This window comes from Lethenteron reissneri, chromosome 40, assembly GCF_015708825.2.
Source record: "Lethenteron reissneri isolate LAM-NWPU_2019-01 chromosome 40, ASM1570882v1, whole genome shotgun sequence".
In the NCBI taxonomy this organism is placed as follows: Eukaryota; Metazoa; Chordata; class Hyperoartia; order Petromyzontiformes; family Petromyzontidae; genus Lethenteron; species Lethenteron reissneri.
In genome coordinates, this window is record NC_083818.1 from 1,991,975 (window position 1) to 2,013,596 (window position 21,622).

The 21,622-nt window shown below is 60.3% G+C and overlaps 2 protein-coding genes across 2 annotated transcripts in view; one reads left to right on the top strand and one right to left on the bottom strand.

Annotated features, from left to right (window-relative positions):
* Nucleotides 1–15,518, top strand: part of TNK2 (tyrosine kinase non receptor 2) — a 34,724-nt gene extending 19,206 nt beyond the window's left edge. Inside the window, exons 10-18 of the mRNA XM_061567949.1 lie at nucleotides 1,994–2,039; nucleotides 2,465–2,613; nucleotides 3,064–3,146; nucleotides 4,615–4,659; nucleotides 5,380–6,617; nucleotides 6,865–7,272; nucleotides 8,020–8,115; nucleotides 9,455–9,582; nucleotides 10,359–15,518. Of these exons, the coding sequence (XP_061423933.1) occupies nucleotides 1,994–2,039; nucleotides 2,465–2,613; nucleotides 3,064–3,146; nucleotides 4,615–4,659; nucleotides 5,380–6,617; nucleotides 6,865–7,272; nucleotides 8,020–8,115; nucleotides 9,455–9,582; nucleotides 10,359–10,365 (2,200 nt within the window). The 3' untranslated portion in view covers nucleotides 10,366–15,518. The remainder of the gene's footprint in view (nucleotides 1–1,993; nucleotides 2,040–2,464; nucleotides 2,614–3,063; nucleotides 3,147–4,614; nucleotides 4,660–5,379; nucleotides 6,618–6,864; nucleotides 7,273–8,019; nucleotides 8,116–9,454; nucleotides 9,583–10,358) is intronic.
* LOC133352511 (transient receptor potential cation channel subfamily V member 6-like) overlaps nucleotides 15,411–21,622 on the bottom strand; it is a 29,625-nt gene continuing 23,413 nt past the window's right edge. The window contains exons 13-15 of the mRNA XM_061568195.1: nucleotides 19,501–19,769; nucleotides 18,275–18,381; nucleotides 15,411–17,958 (exon numbers count right to left, since the gene is read on the bottom strand). Coding sequence (XP_061424179.1) covers nucleotides 17,649–17,958; nucleotides 18,275–18,381; nucleotides 19,501–19,769 — 686 coding nt within the window. The 3' untranslated portion in view covers nucleotides 15,411–17,648. The remainder of the gene's footprint in view (nucleotides 17,959–18,274; nucleotides 18,382–19,500; nucleotides 19,770–21,622) is intronic.

Below are 21,622 nucleotides of genomic sequence, written 5' to 3' on the forward strand. Positions count from 1 at the left end.
TGCGGTGACCAACGCCGGCTCATGGTCGCAAGGTCACGAGAGGTCAAATGTCGGTTGGGGGCGAAGTCCATCGTCCCTCCTGGGCTGACGGAATGAGCCAAATGAGTAGCACATCGTGGAGGGGTGGGGGGGTTGGAAACCAACAGTGCTACAGATAGACTTGCCCCCGTCATAGGAACGTGGAATTTCCGCAAACCGGGTTCAGGGCTGTAAAGGGGATTTGAGCACCGACCTCGCTGCTCAACACCCGAGCAGCGGGGGAAACCACTTTAGGGAACTTTGAACCCAAAACACTCGCCGCCCGCTTCAATGCGGACGTCACAGATCCCGTGACTTTATTCCACCAAGAGGAGGAGGCCGTTGTGAGCTGGCGTCACAAGTTTGACAATCGTAACAAGAATGCGACGTCGATGTCAACCCCTCATCAGTGCCCTACCTTATTGCAGACCAATTCAGACCTTATTGGTCATCCCATGCCCTGATAAATCTCAGCGTTCACCCTACAAAGGCCCATCACAAGGAAGAAACGCATACAAATATACATTTCCCTGTATAAGAATACGAGGTGAACCGTGTCGGTTGACAGGTATGATGATAATGGCTTTATATCGCGTCGTTCACAACACTGTGCAGGACGGAACAATGAATGAACAAAAAAAGAATATAGCATCTCGCAAGATGCCACGGTGGCGAGATGTTAACTACCTCGCCTGGTATACAGGAAGTCGTGGGTTCGATCCCGACCCTGACGCCTGCATATTTTGAGTTTGCGTGTCTCCCCGTGGTTACATGGATTTTATCTCAAGGTCCGATACATTTCCACGCGATAAGCCACTTTGTTGGGGCTACCGTTTGTGGCCAGGTCGCTTCTGTGGGCCTTACCTGGTCAAATTAAATATTGTTGAGCAGTTTAGTAGTTTAACGACGACACAGAGTGCGACCGAACCAAGGTCAACTCAATGAAAATGCCGAAGTAAGTGATCAGATTCATCTTTTGTAAGGGGACTCGAACAAGTGGAGGCGACTTAACTCGGCGTATATACTGAGCGGTGAGCGCGTTCCTACGCCGCCGCCGGAGCTGCGGACGCGTGGCGCCCACCCCACAGCCTCGCCGATTGAGCGGCTCCCATAGCGGAGGAATGAAGTAACTACGGACGGGGCGCGGGCTGCAACGAGGGGGAGATCGAATTACCCTCAAACTACCCGGTCGGGTAAAACCGGCAGAGCAGCATCGCACTCTTGTAGACTGATGCCTGCCTGTGAAACACTCAACTAGTGCCTTCCTTCCTCCCTGCTGCGATGGCGTTTGTGCCGGAGGAACGGACGCGAGTAGCAGGCGCTCTCGCCCGTTTGGCGTTGAGAGCAGCGCTCGCCCTACACACCACAGCGCCTTCCTCCGGTCACCTCTCGGCCCTCGGCCCCCAATCCGATCGTCTGCCGCAGTCCGGCCAGGGGGATTCCCTGCCGTGGGGGGATGTTAACTCCCTCGCCTGGTATGCAGGAAGTCGTGGTTTCGATCCCGACCTTGACGCCTGCTGCTGTATATTTGGCGTTTGCGTGCCTCTCTCCCCGTGGTCGCGTGGAATTTTCTCCGGGTCCTCCGGTTTTTTCCTCCACATTTAGAATCGACGTCACGCCTTTAGAGCATTTGGCTGCTCTACATTTCCACGTGATAAGCTACTGCGTTGAGCTATCATTTGAGGCCAGGTCGCTTCTGAAAAAAATAGCTATATAGCTCAGTGGGCCTTACCTGGGAAAATGTACAGTTTAGTTTTATATTTTATAGATGCCCCCGTCGGCACAAGGTGTGCGCTGTGTGTACGCATCGCTGTGCGAATTTGTGCGATGGAGCGTGCGAGTGTGTACGCACGAATGAACGTGCCATGCCGCCCTCAATGGGTGCTCGCGAACAGTACCTGCCCCGAGCGCCGCTCGCCATCCTCGCACGGAGACCTTTGACCGCGCGCGTCCGTGCGTGCGTTTGTGCTTTCAGAGCTGAGAATTATTGGTGGCGTGGACAGAACAAGCGGACGCTGCAGGTGAGTCGGGGAAGAGCCCGAACCGGTGGCGCGTTTGGCATGGGCCCTGGCGCAAGGAATGAAATGCTCACCCCCCCCCACCATTCCCCGCCCCCCTCAAATTCAACCCCCTTACCAATCCCCTGCCCCCCTCAAATTCCACCTCCCCCACCAATTCCCCGCCCCCCTAAAATTCAACCCCCCCCCACCAATCCCTCGCCCCCCTAAAATTCCACCCCCCCCACCAATCCCCCGCCCCCGCAAATTCCACCCCTCCCCACCAATGCTCCTCCCCCCTCAAATTCCACCCCCCCCCCCACCAATCCCCCACCCCCCTCAAATTCCACCCCCCCCCACCCGATCTTCGGTTCACCCCAAATCTCCTGTGACGCTCTGGCCGCGACGTTCCGGCCGCGACGCTGAGATCCTGGTGACGGGCTCCGCAGGTGGGGCCCTTCCCGCGGAACGTGGTGACGGCCGTGGCCGGGCTCTCGGCCCACGACATCAGCCTCCCGCTCAAGAACAGCTTCATCCACACGGGGCACGGCGCCGTGCGGCCCGAGAACAGCTGGGGCCACCCCGACCGCATCGACGAGTACGCTCGCTCACCCTCGCTCACCCTCGCTCACCCTCTCACCCTCGCACCCTCGCTCACCTTCTCACCCTCAACCACCCTGAACCACCCTCAACCACCCTCACTCTTGCTCACCCTATCACCCTCAATCACCCTCAATCACCCTCACTACACAGACGAGTGCGTGAGATCAACACTGACCCTCACTCACTGCACTGACCCCCAGTCACCACACCAACAAGCGTGTGACCCTTTGTGTGTGTGGGAGCGTGTGTGTATGCGTGCGTGTGTTTTCTACCTTAAATGAGTACCTGGCGCGGTGTGTAGTAAACATCGCCACTGAGTGTGGTGCTGGCCACCCACCCCCACGTGCGCCGTGCCGGCCTTCATCGGTGCCGCTCGCCTACAGCACTTGCCCCAACAGCCTGCTCAGACTATACGGGGGGGATCTCTGTGTGTATGTGCGCGTAGCCTGTACCTGGGCAACCCCATGGAGCCACCGGACGTGCTGCAGGGAGCCACGCTGCCCACCTCCCTGCCCGGCCGTGTCCGGAGTGAGTGCTGGGGGAGCCCCACACGCGGTCCCGCGATCTCCGCGATGCACAGCGCTGCCCGGTGACGTGGGCCCCACTCCGCACGGCAGGGCGCGTCCGCCGGGCGACGCTCCCCAATCGCTCATGGGCCGCTCGCTCGCAGCTCACGAGCGGCTCGTTTACTGACGGCTCTCCGCATGCGGCGTGCGTGTCTGTGCGTGCGTGTCTGTGCGTGCGTGTCTGTGCGTGCGTGTCTGTGCGTGCGTGCGTGTCTGTGCGTGCGTGCGTGTCTGTGCGTGCATGTCTGTGCGTGTCTGTGCATGCGTGCTCGCTGGAGTGTGCACGGGGAGCGGCTTTCGTGGTGGTTAGCGCTACGCTGCGCTAAGAACCCGGCGACCCGAGTTTGATTCCCGCTCACGGCTAACACCGGTGACAATTATCAGAATCGGTCCTGGGCCTCCCCTGGGTCGGCTCGGCCTCAAATGAGTACCTGGTGCGGTGTGTAAACAACATCGCTAGCAGCCGGGCGTGTTGCTGACCACCCATCCCCTTCGTGTGCCGTGTCGGCCGTTATAGGTCCTACTCGCTAACAGCACTTGCCCCAACAGCCTGTTTAGGCTATACCGGGGGACTTTGTCTTTGTCAGTGGGGTGTGCTAACCAATGGCTCACCGACCGCTCACCAGCAGCTCACCAATGGCTCACTCAGGCTCACTCACAGCTCAGTCACTAAGAGTTAATTTCCTGGCAGCTCACTCACTACCAGCTAACTAACGCCTCGCTTGCCGTGTGTGTGTGTGTGTCACACTCTTTCCGTGTGTGTGTCACACTCTCGCCGTGTGTGTGTGTCGCACGCTCGCCGTGTGTGTGTGTGTTGCACGCTTGCTGTGTGTGTCGCTCGCTTGCCGTGTGTGTCGCTCGCTTGCCGTGCGTGTGTCACACACTCGCCGTGTGTGTGTGTGTGTGTCGCACACTCGCCATGTGTGTGTGTGTCGCACACTCGCCGTGTGTGTGTGTGTGTCGCACACTCGCCGTGTGTGTGTGTGTGTGTCGCACGCTCGCCGTGTGTGTGTGTGTGTCGCACGCTCGCCGTGTGTGTATGTGTCGCACTCTTGCCGTGTGTGTGTGTGTCGCACACTTGCCGTGTGTGTGTGTGTCGCACACTTGCCGTGTGTGGGGGTCGCACTCTTGCCGTGTGTGTGTGTATTGCACACTCACCGTGTGTGTGTCGCACGCTCGCCGTGTGTGTGTGTGTCGCACGCTCGCCGTGTGTGTATGTGTCGCACTCTTGCCGTGTGTGTGTGTGTTGCACGCTTGCTGTGTGTGTGTGTGTCGCACGCTCGCCGTGTGTGTGTGTCGCGCGCTCTCTAACCGCTCACTAACGGCATTGCGTTCCATCACTGTGTTCCATTCCCCCCCTGTCGTTGCTCAACCTCTGTGCCTCCCCTTTTCTCTCTCTGTCTCCTTGCTGCTTTATGCTGCTGGGGTAGAGGAGCCCCCACCTCGTCCCCCACAGCCGGCCATCATGGGCAGCAGTAAGCACGGCGACGCGATAGCGACCGCCACCGCTGTTACGACCGCCACCGCCACTACCGCTACCACCATCACCACCGCCACTATTGCCACCACCACCACCGCCACCACCACTACTACTGCCACCACCGCCACCACCGCTACCACCGCCGGCACCACCGCTACTACTGCCACCACCACCGCTACCACCACCGCCACCACCACTACTACTGCCACCACCGCCACCACCGCTAACCAGCTGGATCGCAGTTCAAGGAGCTCACAGACGCTTGAAAGTGCTGAAAGCAGTGCCTATTATCGGCAAGCTCCTCTGGCAGTCGATGCTGTGTTGGCTGGGTCACGTAGCCCGCATGCCCAGCCACGGCTTTCCCAAGCAGCTTCTGTTTGGCCGCATAGAGGGGGCTAAACGGGCGCGGCTGATACCAGCGGTGTCAAGATCGGCCTCTATGGAGGAGGCTCTTGAAGGACGCTACTGGGCAGTTGGAGGCAGTCACCCTCCAGCAACAACGGAGGGTGGCACCTAGGCTGCCACAAGAGCCGTGAGGGCATCACCTCCACTTTGTGGTGAATAGTGACCATTGTGGGGGCATCTGCTGATATCTGTATACTTGTGTGCGAGTGTCTTCACGCATCTTGTGTGTTAATACGTCATAGTGCCTGCGTACTTGCGCGTGACCGAGCTGCATGCCTTCGTGTTTGTGTCTGCGCGTCCGTGCGTTCAGATCCACTGTACGACCCCGTGGCCGCGGAGGAAATCGGGGAGATGGTCCCCTCGGCCGCTCGCGATTCCAGCGGCGCTGGCGGCGGCGCTGGCGGCGGCGGCGGGGGCTCCGTGCCGCCAGTGACAGGCGGAGGCGGCGGCGGGGAGTCCGGCGGAGCGCGCAAGCTCAACCTCAGGAGGCTGGCGCTCCCCCGGCCGCACCGCGGCGCGGCGCGCCCCTCGGCTCGCGTGGCCGCGGTCCCCTCGGAGCGGTCGCGCGACCGCGCGATGAGCGCCTTCTGCGAGGAGGTGTCGCTCATCGACCTGAGCGACGAGGGGCCGGCGCCGCCGCGCCCGCGCTCGGCGCTCCCCTCGCTGTCCGCGGGTTCGGGCTGCCTGCTGGGCAATTCCCCCCCCGCGAGCCCCACGCGCTCCCTGCCTCGCCCCCTGCACCCCATCTCCCTCTCGGGCTGGGAGCTCCGCTCGCCCGACGGCGCCCCTCCCTACGACTGCGTCCCCCGCGAGGACGAGCGGGACTCCTGCCGCGGCGACGCGGGGTTCGCTCCCGACGCCCCCGCCGCGGGCTCCGGGCGAGGCTCCCCGTGGCCCCGCGACGGCCCGGCCTCGCCCGCGGCCCGCGGCGAGGCCAACCCGGCCTTCGAGGCCGAGGCGCCGGCGTGGCGCCCGCGCGACGACCGGGAGACGGGCTCCGGGGAGCGGGGGGGCGGGCCCGACCCGCGGCAGGCGGTGGAGCTCTTCGCCGAGCTGCAGAGGGAGTGCTTGGCCAGCCTGGAGCTGCCCGCCAACCCGCGCCTGCTGCCGCCCTCCGTCTTCGCAGCCCGATCCTCGCTCTCCTCCACCCCGCGGGTCCCGCCCAGGGCACCGCTGGAGTCGGACGCGACGGCGCCCTGCGGGGGCGGCTGGGGCGGCCGCGCCTCCGCGGCGCCGCGCCTCCCGCCGCGAGAGTCCGCGTCGTCGCTCCCCGCGTCGTCGCTCCCCGCGTCGCGCACCCCGAGCCCCTGCGGATTCCCGGCGGACCGGCGCGGCAGCGTGAGCTCCGTGTCGTACCCTCGGCCTACCGTCGGCGCGGGAGGAGTCGGGGGCGGCGGCGGCCTCGGCCTCTTCCTGCCGTTGTCGCAGTCGCACTCGGAGCTGAGCTGCGCACGAGAGAGAACGACCCCCGACCTCTTCCCTGAGTCGCTCGGCGCTCCCGGAGCTCGAGGGCCCTGCATCCTGCCCATCATGCGCGACGGCAAGCAGGTGAGCGCCGGCTGAGCGTAGCCCTCGCGAGTCCCCGCGGCACGGCGCTCCGTGCGGTTCGCCGGCCACGCGCGCACGAGGGACGTTTCTTTACGACGGGCCGAGAGCGGTTCGACTCGCGAACGCGCGGTCCCGACGCCCCGAGCAGGACGACGCGGCGGACGTGAACGACCGCCGGCTCGCGTATCGCGTCGTAGCCCCTCGTCAGGCCCGATGTCGTTTACCGTCTCCGGCGTTGACGCCGCAGGTGAGCTCCACGCACTACTACCTGCTCCCCGAGCAGCCCGGAGGCGTGCCAGGAGGAGGAGGAGCGGGCGCCGTGGGCGCCGTCGGGGTGGCGGGCGAAGCGGGGGGCGCGTCGCACTTCCCGGGGGCTGGCGGAGGGCACCGCCACGGCGACGCCAGGAGGCCCGTCACGGCCGCCGTGCGGCCGCTCGGCATGGAGGAGCGGGGAGGCAGCGGCGGCGGCGGCGGCGGCAGTGGCGGCGGCGTGGTCGTCGCGACCCCGACGGTCGCCCCTCCTCCCGACGCGCGAGCCCTGAGGCTGGCGCTGCCGTTGGCGCGGGCGGGACAGCGGGGCCAGCGGAGCGGCGGAGTGGGGGGCGGCGTCGGCACCGCGGCGGATCCGCAGACGCCCCAGGACAAGATCGGCCAGGTACACGGCGGCCGGCCACCTTCCGGCTACGGCCCTCCGTAGCCGTTTGCGACGCGAGACGCGCCGACGCGGTCGCTCGCCTCCGCTGCCCCGGCAAACCCCAAGAGCGGGCTGAGCATCGCGCCTCGGAACATTCGATGGGGAAGCCCCAGCGGCAGCTGTCCCCTGTGTGGCACAAGGCGGCTCGGCACCGCGAGCAGGAATGTGTCGGCCGGTAGGGGGGGCCGATGTTGCAACGTAGCTTTCACCCATTCAAGTGATTTGCGATGAAATGTTGGCAAAGTTTGGACCGTGACGCCAGCGCGCGTGCCCTCCTCATCTTCAGATACCATCACCTATTTACGGTTAATGCATCCGCAGTTTGAATCAGGGCGGCCGGCCACTGGGGCTTCAAGCACAAGCCTCTGCGACTCACCGCTCGTTCGTGCCGTGACGGCACCCCGCGGGCGGGATGGGTGCCTGGGCCCGAGGAATTTGTGCGTAGGCGTGCGTTGGAGCAGGCGTGCACGTGTGCGTGCGTGCGGAATGGTGCTGCGGTGGTTAGCGTGTCGCGCTACGAAGCCGGAGACCCAAGTTCGATTCCCGGCCACGGCTAATATAGGTGGCGAGTGATTCTGGACCGGTTCTCGGTCAACTCGGTTTTAAATGAGTACCTAGTGCGGCTTGTGAACATCGCAATTGGGCATGGTGTCGGCCACAGCGGTATGTTAAAGGGTACACGGGGGATGTTTGTGTCCGTGCGTGCAGGTGCAGCTGCTGGTCCATGGAGTCACGACGGATGAGTGCCAGGCGGCGCTGCAGGCGCACCTGTGGGACGTGCCCCGTGCAGCGCACTACCTCAAGGTACGCGCGCACTGCCTGCTGTTAGTGAGCCACTGTGAAGGCCGGCACGGCGCACGAGGGGCTGGCCGGCCAGCACCACCCCCGCGTTGTCTCTGTCTCCCCAGCGGCAATGTTCAAACACCGCACTGTGCACTCATTTGAGGCTGAGTCGACGTTGGGGAGGCCTAAGACTGGTTCAGATAATCGTCACCGGCGTTGGCAGGAATTGAACTCGCTTTGCTGGGTTTATCGCGCAGCGTGCTGACCACTGCGCCACCGCTGCCCACCACCTCAACGCGCACACACACAATGCGTGCGATGCGTGACGTGCGAGCGAGCGTTCGGACGGTGCGATGGGCAGGGCCGCGTGTTCGCGTCGTGCGACGATGGGGGCGGCAGGGTCGTGGCAGCAGCGTAGTGGTGACACCTGCGGCTCGCAGCAAGAAGGCCCTGAGTTAGATTCCCCTCTCGGGCTCCTTTCCGCTCGGAGTTTGTGATGTTCTCTCCCCTGTTGTGCGGGGTACGAGGGAGAGTGTCTGAGCGTGGGTGTGAGCGAGTGAGTGGCTGGGTCATGTAGTCCGCATGCCCAGCCACCGCATGCCCAGCCACCGCATGCCCAAACAGATTTTGTTCAGCCAGATAGAGGGAGCTAAACGGGTGCGGCACGGGCTAGAGAAGAGATTAACTTTTGCGATATGGGAGGATGTGGAGCTGAGTGGACTTGCCGATGACTGGCACCAGCGGTGTCAAGATCGGCCTCTATGGAGGAGACTTGTGAAGGACGCTGCTGGGCAGTTGGAGGCAGTCGCCCTCCAGCAACAATGTGGAGGGCAGGGGAGCGACGCTCACAACAACGAGCGGAGCGCCGGTAAGCTAAAAAACAGACAGTTGGCACAGTAGGGGGCACAGGTGGTGCATCTGCCGGTCATCTCAGTCAGTCAACAAATGGTACCCGGGTCTGTTCCTTGACCTCCTGTTAGTGAGCGTTCGACACTTCACGTGGACTTAAAGTGCACCTGGCCTGGCACAGGCGCCGCTTAGTGGCGAATGGCGATTATTGTTGTTGGAGTTTGTCTGTTCTCCCGTTTTTCTGCATCGATTTCCTTCGGGTTCTCCAGTTTCCTCCCATTGTAAACAAAAAAACTCCATACAATGTAACTGGTATTGGCTGTCACGTTCTCAGTGCTAAAAACAAATACCTGCAAATGAATTTCACAGCAGCGGCAACATCGCCCCCTACTGCGAAAACGTGGCAGGACCCTCAATAACCGTCTTAAGATTCAGTGATAGTTTTGCTGGGTAAACCAACGTAATAATAATAATAAATGATGATGATGATGTTGGTGGTACCACGTGCCAGGTGGAGCAGCTCTTCTGCCTGGGGTTGAAGAGCCGGGCCGAGTGCCAGCGAATCCTTGAGAAGTTCGACTGGAACCTGGAGCTGGCGAGCAGCTTCCTGCTCGGGCACTACAGCTCCCTGCGCTACCGGTACCCTGGAGCCCCCACCCCCACCAATACACCCCCTCTGCCCCCCCACTGCACCCCCTCACTCCGCCCACCGTGAGCCTCCTCCCCAGTAGCAGGGCCTCGTCGAATGCGAGAAGCCCGTGGCTGGTGTGCTTGCATCAACGAATTCATCATCGATTCGAACCGATGATTCTCGAGGTGCTACGGGGGGGGGGGGGGGGGGCGGGCGGGCGTTGTCAAATCGCGTGCATGCGTGCGTGCGATGATCGTTTTCGATCCGCGCGGAATCTCACCGCCGCTGGGGTTTTGCTCAGGATTAACGGAGGTGAACCGCGCAGTTGAGACGGGGGACAAAAAAAACCAAGCGACGATCCAAAAGCACCGCAGAGAAGTCGGGCGGGGGAGGGGTTGGAGGGGAAACCACTCGCACGCACGGATTTAATATCGGATTTTCAATCTGATCGTCCCGCAGCTCCAAGCCGCCACCAGGAGGCGGTCTCCCATCGAAGTGACTAAACCCGGCTCAAGCCTGCTTGGCTTCTCAGATTCGATACAGTCGGGCCCACGGGGGGCCGTCGGGCCCGTCGGGGGTAACCGGGCCCACAGGGGGCTCGCTGGAGACGGTCGGGCCCGTCAGGGGTAACCGGGCCCACGGGGGGCCATCGGGCTCGCTGGAGACAGTCGGGCCCACAGGGGGCCGTCGGGCTCGCTGGAGACGGTCGGGTCCGCCGGGGGCGACCTTGCCGTTAGCCGGGTTTGCCCGTGACGCCGCGTGCGGTGCGTGTTGTGCTCCGCAGGCGCTGACGACTCCGCCGGCGGTCCGAGCGGGGCCCAGGTGGCCGGGGTGAAGGGGGACACCGCCCCGCTGGGAGTGAAGGGGGCGGGCGTCCTGCACGGGGTTGGGTCCCCCTGACGCGAGGACGGGCGGCGGGATGAAAAGTGCCGTCGTCACCGCGTGGCGCGGCGGCCGCCGCCGCTGCTGCTGCTCCTGCTGCTACTGATTATTCTGGGACCAGCACAGCTGGGCCCTGTCTTTAGGCCTCGCCTATTCCCACCACCCCGCGGGGCATCCCGTATATTTATTTACTGTTTGTTTAAATATCCATGCCAGTCGGTGGGGAGAAGAGGAAAAAAATATAATTTTAATATAGCAGAGTTAATATAGCAGAGTTGTGTTGATCTTGTTTTTGTTGTGGTTCCAACAATTGCAATCGTTACACAATGTGCAGAAATGGATTCCTGTGGAGTTGACTCGGGCCAACCCTGCGTCACCCACCAAGATCCCAGCACCACCGCTGCCGCCGTCATCAATGAAACCACGGTGGGGAACGTCCGGCACGCCGGGCGGGCACGTCAAGGGACCGCGTCTCACACGGGCCTCAGATTTAATTTCGCACGGTCCCTGCCCACACCCCCTTTGTGAAACGGGCCGCAAAGGATATTAACCCCCTGTCCCCCCCACCCCCCCCCTGCTCTGTCATCCCAGCAATACAAGTGGATACGCCACGGTTAGTCGATCAGCAGGTTATGTGCGGTGGCGTAAAGTGTGGGTACCTCCAAGATGTCTTGCCAGCATGCGAGAGCAGGCACTTGCAGCGGCTGACGTTTTTCCCCGCCGTTGAGTTTCAACATTTCACCAAAGGTCAATCCTCTCGCCTGTGCCCGCGGCAACGCGCGGGCAATCTGCCGCGCCGTGCTGTCGCGTCCGCCATCGTCGTCGTCTGTGCGGTCGCCTCCATCCCCTGCCCCGGTGGCGAGCGGCCGCCCGGGGAGACTGGGGTCTGGCGGGCCCCGGTTTAGATCACCAGCAAGACGACGCTCCCGACCCACGGGCGAGCGACTTGGAAACTGCTGAGCCCCTCCGCTGCCGAGCGCCGCGCGTGCCCCTTCTGGCTTTTGTGACGAGTCTCGCGGGGTGCGTGGCGCGTGGCAACTTGCAGCTCTGTGCGTTTGTAGACAACCGGTAGTTTGCTACGACGATGCGTCGATACGTCGCGCGACGTACGATCCACATGTCGTCGGTCAGTGGCGGGCTGTACTTGCAACTCGCCGGATCCATTCGATCTCCAGGCGGCGGCAGTTGAAAATAACAGTGCAGGTTTCTTGTCAAAAATAATCCCCGCCCCGCTCCACCTCTTGCGTCTGTCTGCCGCGCAGTACGAGTGGGTGCTTCACCGCAGGTCACGTGTGCAGGGGCAACAGTGTGAGTACTCCCAGCTATTCAAGGACGTCCGGCCAGTGTGGAAGAGTAGGCCAAATACCTCTCTGTAGAGGAGGCCCTTCTCTCACCAGCGATATCCGCAAGTAATTGCAGGGTTGCGCCTTTTATCTTTTTTTATTATTATCGCGGGACAAAATCGTATCGCCCGTTTGTTTTTATTTCCTGAAAAGGTATTCGCCAACAAGCACGATATCATCCGTTACAAATCAATTAACATCCTTGCATAAAGTTAGCGCTTTCCAAAAGGCATCCCGGTGCAAGTGGCAGCGTGGCGTTCACGATGCCATCGGTTGTTTCTAGCACAGCCGTTCATTTCATGATTCACTCATATCGAGTGCGCAACTGACAGCATGTGCTCTGCAAGCATTACACTTTGTAAAGTTGTGGTGATTGTTCGGCTTATTGACCAGCCCTAGGTTGAGCGAAATGCAGCTGAGGAACTTTGAAGTCAATTTCACATTCAGACTGGACGTGGGGCAAAATCACGACGGCGGTGCCACGCGGCCTTGCCCGATGACGCCGACATCGCGACGGTCGTCACGACCGAGATCGCCGTACCGTGGGAACTGACATTGCGGTAGAGGAGGCTGGGTGTGCCGGCTACTCCCCTGGTGTTGGCGTTAAACCCGGCAACTGCGGGAGACTTGATCGGTCACTGGATTCGCAAACTCGCGGTGTGACCGGCCACGTCGCGCAGAACGCGCCCCCCAATCCAACCCAACTCGGAAGCTCAGCGGGGTTGTTGGTCCCGGACGGCGCTCGGATGACGGCGTGACCGCCGGGCGCGCCTGGGTTTGTGTGCGCGGCTGTGGAGCTGCGCTGCCCGGTACCCATCGAGCATTGGGTCAACCTTGGGCTCAACGTTGACACGTGGTTGGTCTCATTGGCGCCAGCGTTGACACGTGGTTGGTCCCATTGGCGCCAGCGTTTGCTCGGCGTTCCACGCTTGCTGGGTACGTGGCAGTCGGCGCTAGGCGGTGCAGCAACGCCCTCGTTGTACCGCGCTTCTACACTCCCACGCCTACGGCCCTCTGCCTTCACCAAGCCGCGTTGGGTGGTGGCGTGCTAAACTAACTAGGAGCGGCTTTAACCGATGCACGTAGTGCTGCCTCCCGTGCGCCGTAATGACCTTGCGCGAGCGGTATTGGGTGCGTGAACGCGCGTGCAGGTGACCCGCTCGCCCCTCTCCCGTGTTGGAGGCGTCGAGGTCTGCATCTGGTGCGCGATGGCCCCCACAGCGGCCCCCACAGCGGCCCCACAGTGGCAGGGCGCAGGACCGTGGTTTTGTTGCAGACGTGCGCGCGTGCAGGGCAGTATTGTAGGCCGGCATGGAGGTGTCCATAATGTTTTGTTGGTGGACCGTCGTCGTCGTTGTTGTCGCCGTTCGGTGGTGGTGGTGTAAGAGGTGCAGAACGCCACGGCACCGCCCGAGGTGGTGGTGGTGGTGTAGTGGCGGTGTGAGAGGTGCGGAACGAGGCTTCTTGAGGCACAAGCGCGGCTGCTATCCTGTTACAGTCTCTGTCTAAAGAGGGCAAATTGAATCTGTTGGGGGGTGGGGGGGGGGCATCTGTCCAGTAGTGGGCGATGTAATGAATGTGTGTGCTGTGCAGGCGAGGTTTTTCTCAGTGTTAGTGGCCATGTGCTGCTTGTGTGTGTGTGTAATGTGTGTGCTGTGTCGTGTATGTTGTGTTTATGCCGTGTGTGCTGCGTGTGTGCTGCGTGTGTGACTTCTCGTGTCTATTCAGTCGAGAGCGGCGACTCGGTGGTTGGGGCACCGCGCTACCAAACCGGCGGTCCGAGTTCTATTCACGCACGGTGACAGATGTTTGAACCGGTCCTGGGCCTCTCCTAGGTCGACTCGGCCTTCAATGAGTACCACGTGTGTACACCTAAGCCAGGGGTGGGGAACGTCCGGCCCGCGGGCCGTATGAGGCCCGCAAAATCATTTGGTCTCTGGCCCTGCCAAGGCAACCGCAGGCGGGACTCGAAATTCAATAAATCTCGGAGCAAACCTGGAAAAGCAGTTGCGAGTAGCAACATCATCGATACCAGCTAACATCACACGCCTCGCCAAAGAGAAGCAGTTACAGCCATCGCATTAGGGGCGAGTTAATTAAATGTTTGACCAAATATAACGGGCTCATTTTTAAGTTGATAATTTTGTATGGCCTGCGAATTATGTCATGAATATCCAAATCGCCCTTGGGAGAAAAAAGGTTCCCCACCCCTGACCTAAGCATTGGGGGGACAACGGTGGCCGGGCGTGGTGTTGGCCACCCACCTCCTCGTGTGCCGTGCCGGCCTAAATTGGGTGCCCACTAACAACACTTGCCCCGACATCTTCCTTTTAAGGCTACACGGGGGATCTTTGTCTTTGTCCTCTTCGTGTGCAAGGTGTGTACGCCGGGTCATGCGTGTGGCACGTGTGTGTAGGCTGTGTTGTGTCTTGTATGCACCAAGTGTTGTGTGAGTGTTCTGTGTGCTCCTTGCTGTATGATCTGATTTCCCCGTCTGGGGAGTGTACTGCTCGGTGTGCTATGTAGTATCTGAGTGGGTTGTTGAATCTGTGTGTGCTGTCTTGCGTGTACTGTGATGTATGCCGGTCTGAATAGGTGCTCGCCGACAGCACTTGCCCCAATGACCTGTTAAGGCTATACGGGCCACCTTTGCCCTTTGCTGCTATCGACTGCCTGACTCCTGTTCCCGTGACCGCGGACTCTCGCTCGCGCGTGTACATGTGTACGTGTGTGCGTGTGTGTACATGTGTGCGTGTGTGTACATGTGTACGTGTGTGTGTGTGTACGTGCGTGTGTGTGCGCGCGTGCGTGTGCGCGCGCGGAAGGAAGGAAGCTTTTATGATGAAACGGTATTTATGAAATTTTATCTCGCTTGAAAAAGGTCATTTTTATTCTTATTGTTGTTGTTTTATGACACGCGCGAGTGTCGTGTGGGGGGTTGCCGTGAGCTCTTGCCGACGTTGATGACCGAGTGCGTTGCTATCCCCGTTCGCATCGTCGGGTTGTTTGTTGTTGTTTGTTGTTAGTGCCGTCGTGCGGAATGACAGAGCCCTTGACACAATGAACACGACAAAGGTCCCCCGTGTAGCCCTGCAGACTGGCGGGGCAAGTGCTGTGAGCGAGGAGCGCCCATCAGGGTCGGCACGGCACACGAGGGGTGCAGTGGCCGGGACCACTCCTGGGCCGCCTTTGTCTCTACCCACCCCCGCCGTGTACACCAGGGGACTCGTTTAAGGCCGAGTCGACCTAAGAGTGGCCCAGGATCGGCTTCGATATTCGTCATCAAATGTTGGGCCAGTGAGCGGCTTTTGGCGAGCCCAGGTTCAGCAGCGTGGGCGCGCTAACCACGACATGACCGCTCCCCAGAGCACTTGCCCCAACAGCCTGCTGAGGCTGGACGGGGGGGGGGGGATCTTTGACACACACCACACACACACACACCGATGAACATTCCATGTTACAAACTTACAATGCAAGTATAGTGGCGGCAAGAGATTTGAGATGAGCGCGCTCTCTTCGAGGTCACGTGTTCAAGGGGGTCGCGTCCATCGAAGAGGTCTCCCTCCCCTCCGCCTCGTCTGCTCTGGCGTGTCAATAAAGCTGCGTCGTCGTGTATCTCTGTGCGTGTACGTGTGCGTGTGTACGTGTGTGTGTGCGTGTACGTGTGTACGTGTGTGTGCCTGCGTGTGTGTGTATGTGTGTCTGGCTTGCAAATGGGCATCGGGCTGAAACATCGTTTCTTTAAAACTGCTTTTTGTTTAGTTTATTGTCCGTCCCCCCACGCCTCCGATTAGTGCTGTTGGCTACGTACGGTGTGAAAGAAGTTCAACGTACATACGGTGGGGGGGGGGGGGTTCCCGCTCCACCACCGTGTGTACGGCGGTGATCGCTGATGTGTGTATCCCCCCCCCCCCCCCCCGAGTCATTTGCGGTGTCATTTTGGAATTTGGCAATCGGTGCATGGTGCCACCACCACCACCAACTCCTTGGCCAGCTCTCTCTGCCCAAATTCGGCTCAGGCTCTAGACCAGTCTGTAGGTTTACTGTGTCACTTATACAGGGCGCTTCCAAATATTTTTAACACTTATATGGGACTATCGTTTTTAATGGAAAGAGAACGGATAATACAACACTCTAACCTGATCACAAATGTCATCTTAATTGCTTCGAAAAGTGAAAGAGTCTCCACTTGCTCGCCATCGTTGTCAAATCGTTCCTGGAATCTTTTCCAGGTGGCCTCCAGAGCCCGGCGGCAGCACGTGTCTCTGTGGTGGTGGTGGTGTTGTCGCAAATTCTCAGAAGTGTTGTTCACAACTTTTTTTTACGCACCCTGTATCCTCCACTCCAACGACAGACACTGGTTATTTAGATATTCTGTGTATTACGTAATTCTGCGTCGAACCAGCAAACCATATTTAACGGAGAGGGGCCCTTGCCGATATGGCCCAGCAGTTCGCCAGCATTGATGCAAGCAAGCGTGGGGCCTCCTGCTTACGAGACACTGTGCGTTGAATCCGGCACAGGGTGTTGCTTGCATCTAAGTCAGTGCTGCTGAAGTGACGCACTCGCAGAAGGCTACCGGGGCCCGACGGCTTGTGTGCTGTGTCATAAACAAAGTTATCTTTGGTTCTTTCGGTAAAGTCACGTAGGTAAAAAAATAAAACAAAAATAACAGATCACGACGACAAGCGGTCGTCCTCAGGCGGAATAAAGGATTTAAAAACAAAGTTTTTAAATCCTTTATATGCGTGGCGGCTAGAGTCCTCTCGTCCTCTGGCTTGAGATGGCTGCCACCTATGGGTCAGGTGATTGCCTGCCACCATTAAGTAATTGGTAATTAAATATAATTTATTTTTTCCTAAAAAGTGTAAAATTTTGGAAAAAAAATTTCACGAAAATAAATTGTCACGCACAACGAGTCTGTGTGCAAAATGTCAGCTCGATTGGGTCACGGGAAGTGGGTTAAAAAACGTCCGAAAGATTTGCACGGTCGTAAGCGCGCAAGCAAGCAAGCGAACTTAATATAAAGGATTTAAAAAATAATCCAGCTCGGTGACTTTACCGAAAGAACCAAAGAGTATGGATTCCTGCAGTCACGAAAGCTTCAAATCCAGAAAAAAAAAAGTACTTTAATGTTTTTTTTTTTTAACGTGGAGAGACGGTCATGTGGAGAAGATGAATTTGCTGCTTATTCGAACCGATAGACGAGGGGTGACCTACGGCAGTACGCCACAAGAGGCCTCGCACCCCGGGCCACACTGATCAGAGCCTCGAGTCAAAAGTGGTTTCTCGCTCAGGATATTCATCCCCTGTTAACAGCCCTGCAAGGCCAGTGGTGGAAATTCCACATTTCTATGGCGGGGTGAGTATATCCAGAGGTTCAACCACCGTTATTGACTTCGCCACACAGTGGTGCTCATTTTTATAAGCCCCCGGAGGGAGGGAAGTGGGGATGATGGGCCGAGTCGACCCAAAATGTGAACTTGCAACCTTGCGATTGAGAGCCACTCACTCCATCACCGCACTCAAGTCACTAATGTCACTCCCAAGGGCCACCTCGTACTCGGGCCGACGCGCTCGTTACGCGAGTGCACGATGCCGCGGCGTGCGTTCCTTCACGTGCAGTTTCCCGCCTAAAGGTTTCTGAAAGTCCTGTTCGGCCCTCGGTCGGGACGAGGTTCGCACCGCCCCTGTCGACGCCTCCGGGCCGACCGTGCGGTGTTGGTCGACGCGCCCGACCAGGCCAACTGCACAGCAGCGTGCACTCTGGGCAGGCGATTTCTGTTCCAACAATCGAGTGGTGCTTTCCCGCTTGGAGGGAGCGGGCCACGACGCCGCTGGGCCGGCGGTCAGATCTGATAGACGACTTCATGTCGCTGGTCCTGCGAGTCGGAGCGCCGGCTCGGGAACACGCTCTCGCGCACGACCTCCCAGCCGCGGCCCGACGAGCAGCTGGTGACGATGATGGTGGGCGGCTCCAGCTGCTGACTCTGCTGCTGGGGCTGTGGATTGGTGGAGGAGCGCGTGAAGTGGCCGCTGACGCCCCCCGCTCCCTCGGCGCCGCTTGCCATGTCCTCGGCGCTGCCCCCGCGCCCCTCGCTGAACACCATGGCGTAGCGCTTGACCTTGTGGATGGCGCGCTCGTTCCGATCTTCGATCCTGCAGCACGCCCAGCGGGCGCATTGAACACACGTCACATTTCATTACGTATCGTGGTGCACTTCGTGCAGGTCGCGAACGAACGGAATGCTCGGCACGTCGACGTAATCAAGAGTTTGTTGTAACCTGGCTGAAGGGAGCAAAACTAAACCACCAGGATATTCGTCCAAAATGTTCCGGGTGATGTCTCTCGGCCACCCACGGCACCGCCAATAGTCGCCGCGCACGCGCTGGTGCCAACCGCCGTGGTGCATGGGGTGTGGGTCGTGGTGCCAACTGGCGCGGTGCACGAGGTGCGGGGCGTGGTTCCACCCACCGGAGGAACCGGCGGTCCCCCAGCCCGTACTCTTTGCCGCTCACGCCGGCGCGGAACCGCAGGCAGCGCGGGAGCCTCCGCTCCAGCAGGATGGTCGTGGCCGCCACCTGTGGGCGCGCGCCGAGAAAGAGAACGGAGTTGCCGGCGGGGCTCAGCGGCGCACCTCGCAGTAGCCACCGCTGCGGCCAGCTCAAGTCTCGATCCCCTTCCGAGGGTCACGCCGCCGCCGCTGTGACCACCCTCCCTAGAATCTATAAAACTAAGCTCATTAACTTGTTTTTATCTTACCAAGTAAGGCCCCACTGAGCTATCGAGCTCTTTTTTAGAAGCGGCCTTGCCACAAATGATAGCTCAACGAAGTGACATCATCATCACCACGTGAATATGTATAGCAGCCAAATAGTCTGAACACGTGATATTGTTGATTCTAAATGTGGAGGGAAAAACCGGAGGACCCGGAGGAAAACCCACGTGATCGCGGGGAGGGAGACACGTCAACTCCAAATATACAGCAGCAGGCGTCAGGGTCGGGATCGAATCCACGACTTCCTGTGTACCGGGCGAGGTAGTTAACATCTCATAGCTGCCGTGGTGCCCCAATCCAGATCCGGAGAAACGCTGCTGCCAAACAAAGTTGAACAAGGCAGACGTCTGGAATAAATAAACCCTTCCTCATTCGAGACCCAAATCTCATCATCGCGCCTCCTGGCGTTGGAAGTTCCTCCTCTTCCTCAAAGACACGTTTGTAACCTGTGTGTGTGTGTGACCTGTGTGTGTGTGACCTGTGTGTGTGTGTGTAACCTGTGTGTGTAACCTGTGTGTGTGTGTGTGTAACCTGTGTGTGTGTGTGTAACCTGTGTGTGTGTGACCTGTGTGTGTGTGTGTGTAACCTGTGTGTGTGTGTTACCTGTGTGTGTGAACTGTGTGTGTGTACTGTGTGTGAACTGTGTATGTGTGTGAACTGTGTGTGTGTAACCTGTGTGTGTGTAACTTGTGTGTGTGTAACGTGTGTGTGTAACTTGTGTGTGTAACCTGTGTGTGTGTGAACTGTGTGTGTGTGAACTGTGTGTGTGTGTAACCTGTGTGTGTGTGAACTGTGTGTGTGTGTAACCTGTGTGTGTGTGTAACGTGTGTGTGTGTAACTTGTGTGTGTGTAACTTGTGTATGTGTACCTTGTGTGTGTGTAACGTGTGTGTCTATGTGTAACCTGTGTGTGCGTGTGTTACCTGTGTGTGCCACAACTGCTCCTTTTCCACTGCCATGCGCGAGTAGGTGCTGCGCATCACGGCGATCAGGAGGTTGATCATGAGGACGAACGCGAACAGCATGTAGAAGGTGTACACCACCTTGATGAAGTCGGAGAAGTGCAGGCGGACGTTAAACCAGTGGCTGACGAGGCCGAGGAAGAGCTGGTACATGGTGAACCACGCGGTGTAGAAGTCGCGCCACTGGTTCCAGTTGTCGGGAATGAGGATCTGGAAGGTCAGATGGAACGCTGTGGGAAGGGACGAGAGGGGGGGGGGGGCACGGATTCTCAATGTGGATGTCCACCTCGACCAACTTCTCCAGCGTCAACGCTCTCCCAGGGTGGACAGTGCTGAGTGTGCAGGCGGTGCAACTGGGCTGGGCCCCAGGCGCCTTGCTATGAAGAGGGCAGGTGGGGGGTGGTGGTGTGGAGGATGGTAGTGTGGGGGGTGGTGGTATGCGGGGGGGGGATGTGGTGGTGTGACGGGTGGTGGTGTGGGGGGTGGTGGTGTGGAGGGTGGTAGTGTGGGGGGTGGGGGTGGTGGTATGCAGGGGGGGATGTGGTGGTGTGACGGGTGGTGGTGTGGGGGGTGGTGGTGTGGAGGGTGGTATGTGTGGGGGGTGGTGGTATGCGAGGGGGGGGGGGTGATGTGGTGTGGTGGTGTGGGGGTGGTGGTGTGGGGGGGGGGGGGTGGTGGTGTTGGGGGTGGTGTGAGGGGTGGTGGTGGTGCGGGGTGGTTGTGGTGTGGTGGTGGTGTCGGTTGGTGTGGGGGGTGGTGGTGGTGTGGGTGGTGGTGTGGGGGGTGGTGGTGGTAGTGTGGGGGGTGGTGGTGTGGGGGGTGTGGTGGTGGTGGTGTGGTCGTGGTGTGTGGTGGTGGTGGTGTCGGTTGGTGTGGGGGGTGGTGGTGGTGTGGGGTGGTGGTGGTGGTGGTGTCGGTTGGTGTGGGGGGTGGTGGTGGTGTGGGGTGGTGGTGGTGGTGTGGGTTGGTGTGGGGGGTGGGGGGTGGTGGTGTGGGGTGGTGGTGGGGTGGGGGGTGGTGGGGTGGGGGGTGGTGGTGGTGTGGGTGGTGGTGTGGGGGGTGGTGGTGTCGGTTGGTGTGGGGGGTGGTGGTAGTGTGGGGGGTGGTGGTGTGGGGGGTGTGGTGGTGGTGGTGTGGTCGTGGTGTGTGGTGGTGGTGGTGTCGGTTGGTGTGGGGGGTGGTGGTGGTGTGGGGTGGTGGTGGTGGTGGTGTCGGTTGGTGTGGGGGGTGGTGGTGGTGTGGGGTGGTGGTGGTGGTGTGGGTTGGTGTGGGGGGTGGGGGGTGGTGGTGTGGGGTGGTGGTGGGGTGGGGGGTGGTGGGGTGGGGGGTGGTGGTGGTGTGGGTGGTGGTGTGGGGGGTGGTGGTGTCGGTTGGTGTGGGGGGTGGTGGTAGTGTGGGGGGTGGTGGTGTGGGGGGTGTGGTGGTGGTGGTGTGGTCGTGGTGTGTGGTGGTGGTGGTGTCGGTTGGTGTGGGGGGTGGTGGTGGTGTGGGGTGGTGGTGGTGGTGGTGTCGGTTGGTGTGGGGGGTGGTGGTGGTGTGGGGTGGTGGTGGTGTGGGTTGGTGTGGGGGGTGGGGGGTGGTGGTGTGGGGTGGTGGTGGGGTGGGGGGTGGTGGGGTGGGGGGTGGTGGTGGTGTGGGGGGTGGTGGTGTCGGTTGGTGTGGAGGGTGGTGGTAGTGTGGGGGGTGGTGGTGTGGGGGGTGTGGTGGTGGTGGTGTGGTCGTGGTGTGTGGTGGTGGTGGTGTCGGTTGGTGTGAGGGGTGGTGGTGGTGGTGGTGGTGGTGGTGGTGGTGTGGGGGGGTGGTGGTGGTGTGGGGTGGTGGTGGTGTGGGTTGGTGTGGGGGGTGGGGGGTGATGGTGTGGGGTGGTGGTGGGGTGGGGGGTGGTGGGGTGGGGGGTGGTGGTGGTGTGGGTGGTGGTGTGGGGGGTGGTGGTGTCGGTTGGTGGTGGTGGTGGTGTGGGTTGGTGTGGGGGGTGGGGGGTGGTGGTGTGGGGTGGTGGTGGGGTGGGGGGTGGTGGGGTGGGGGGTGGTGGTGGTGTGGGGGGTGGTGGTGTCGGTTGGTGTGGGGGGTGGTGGTAGTGTGG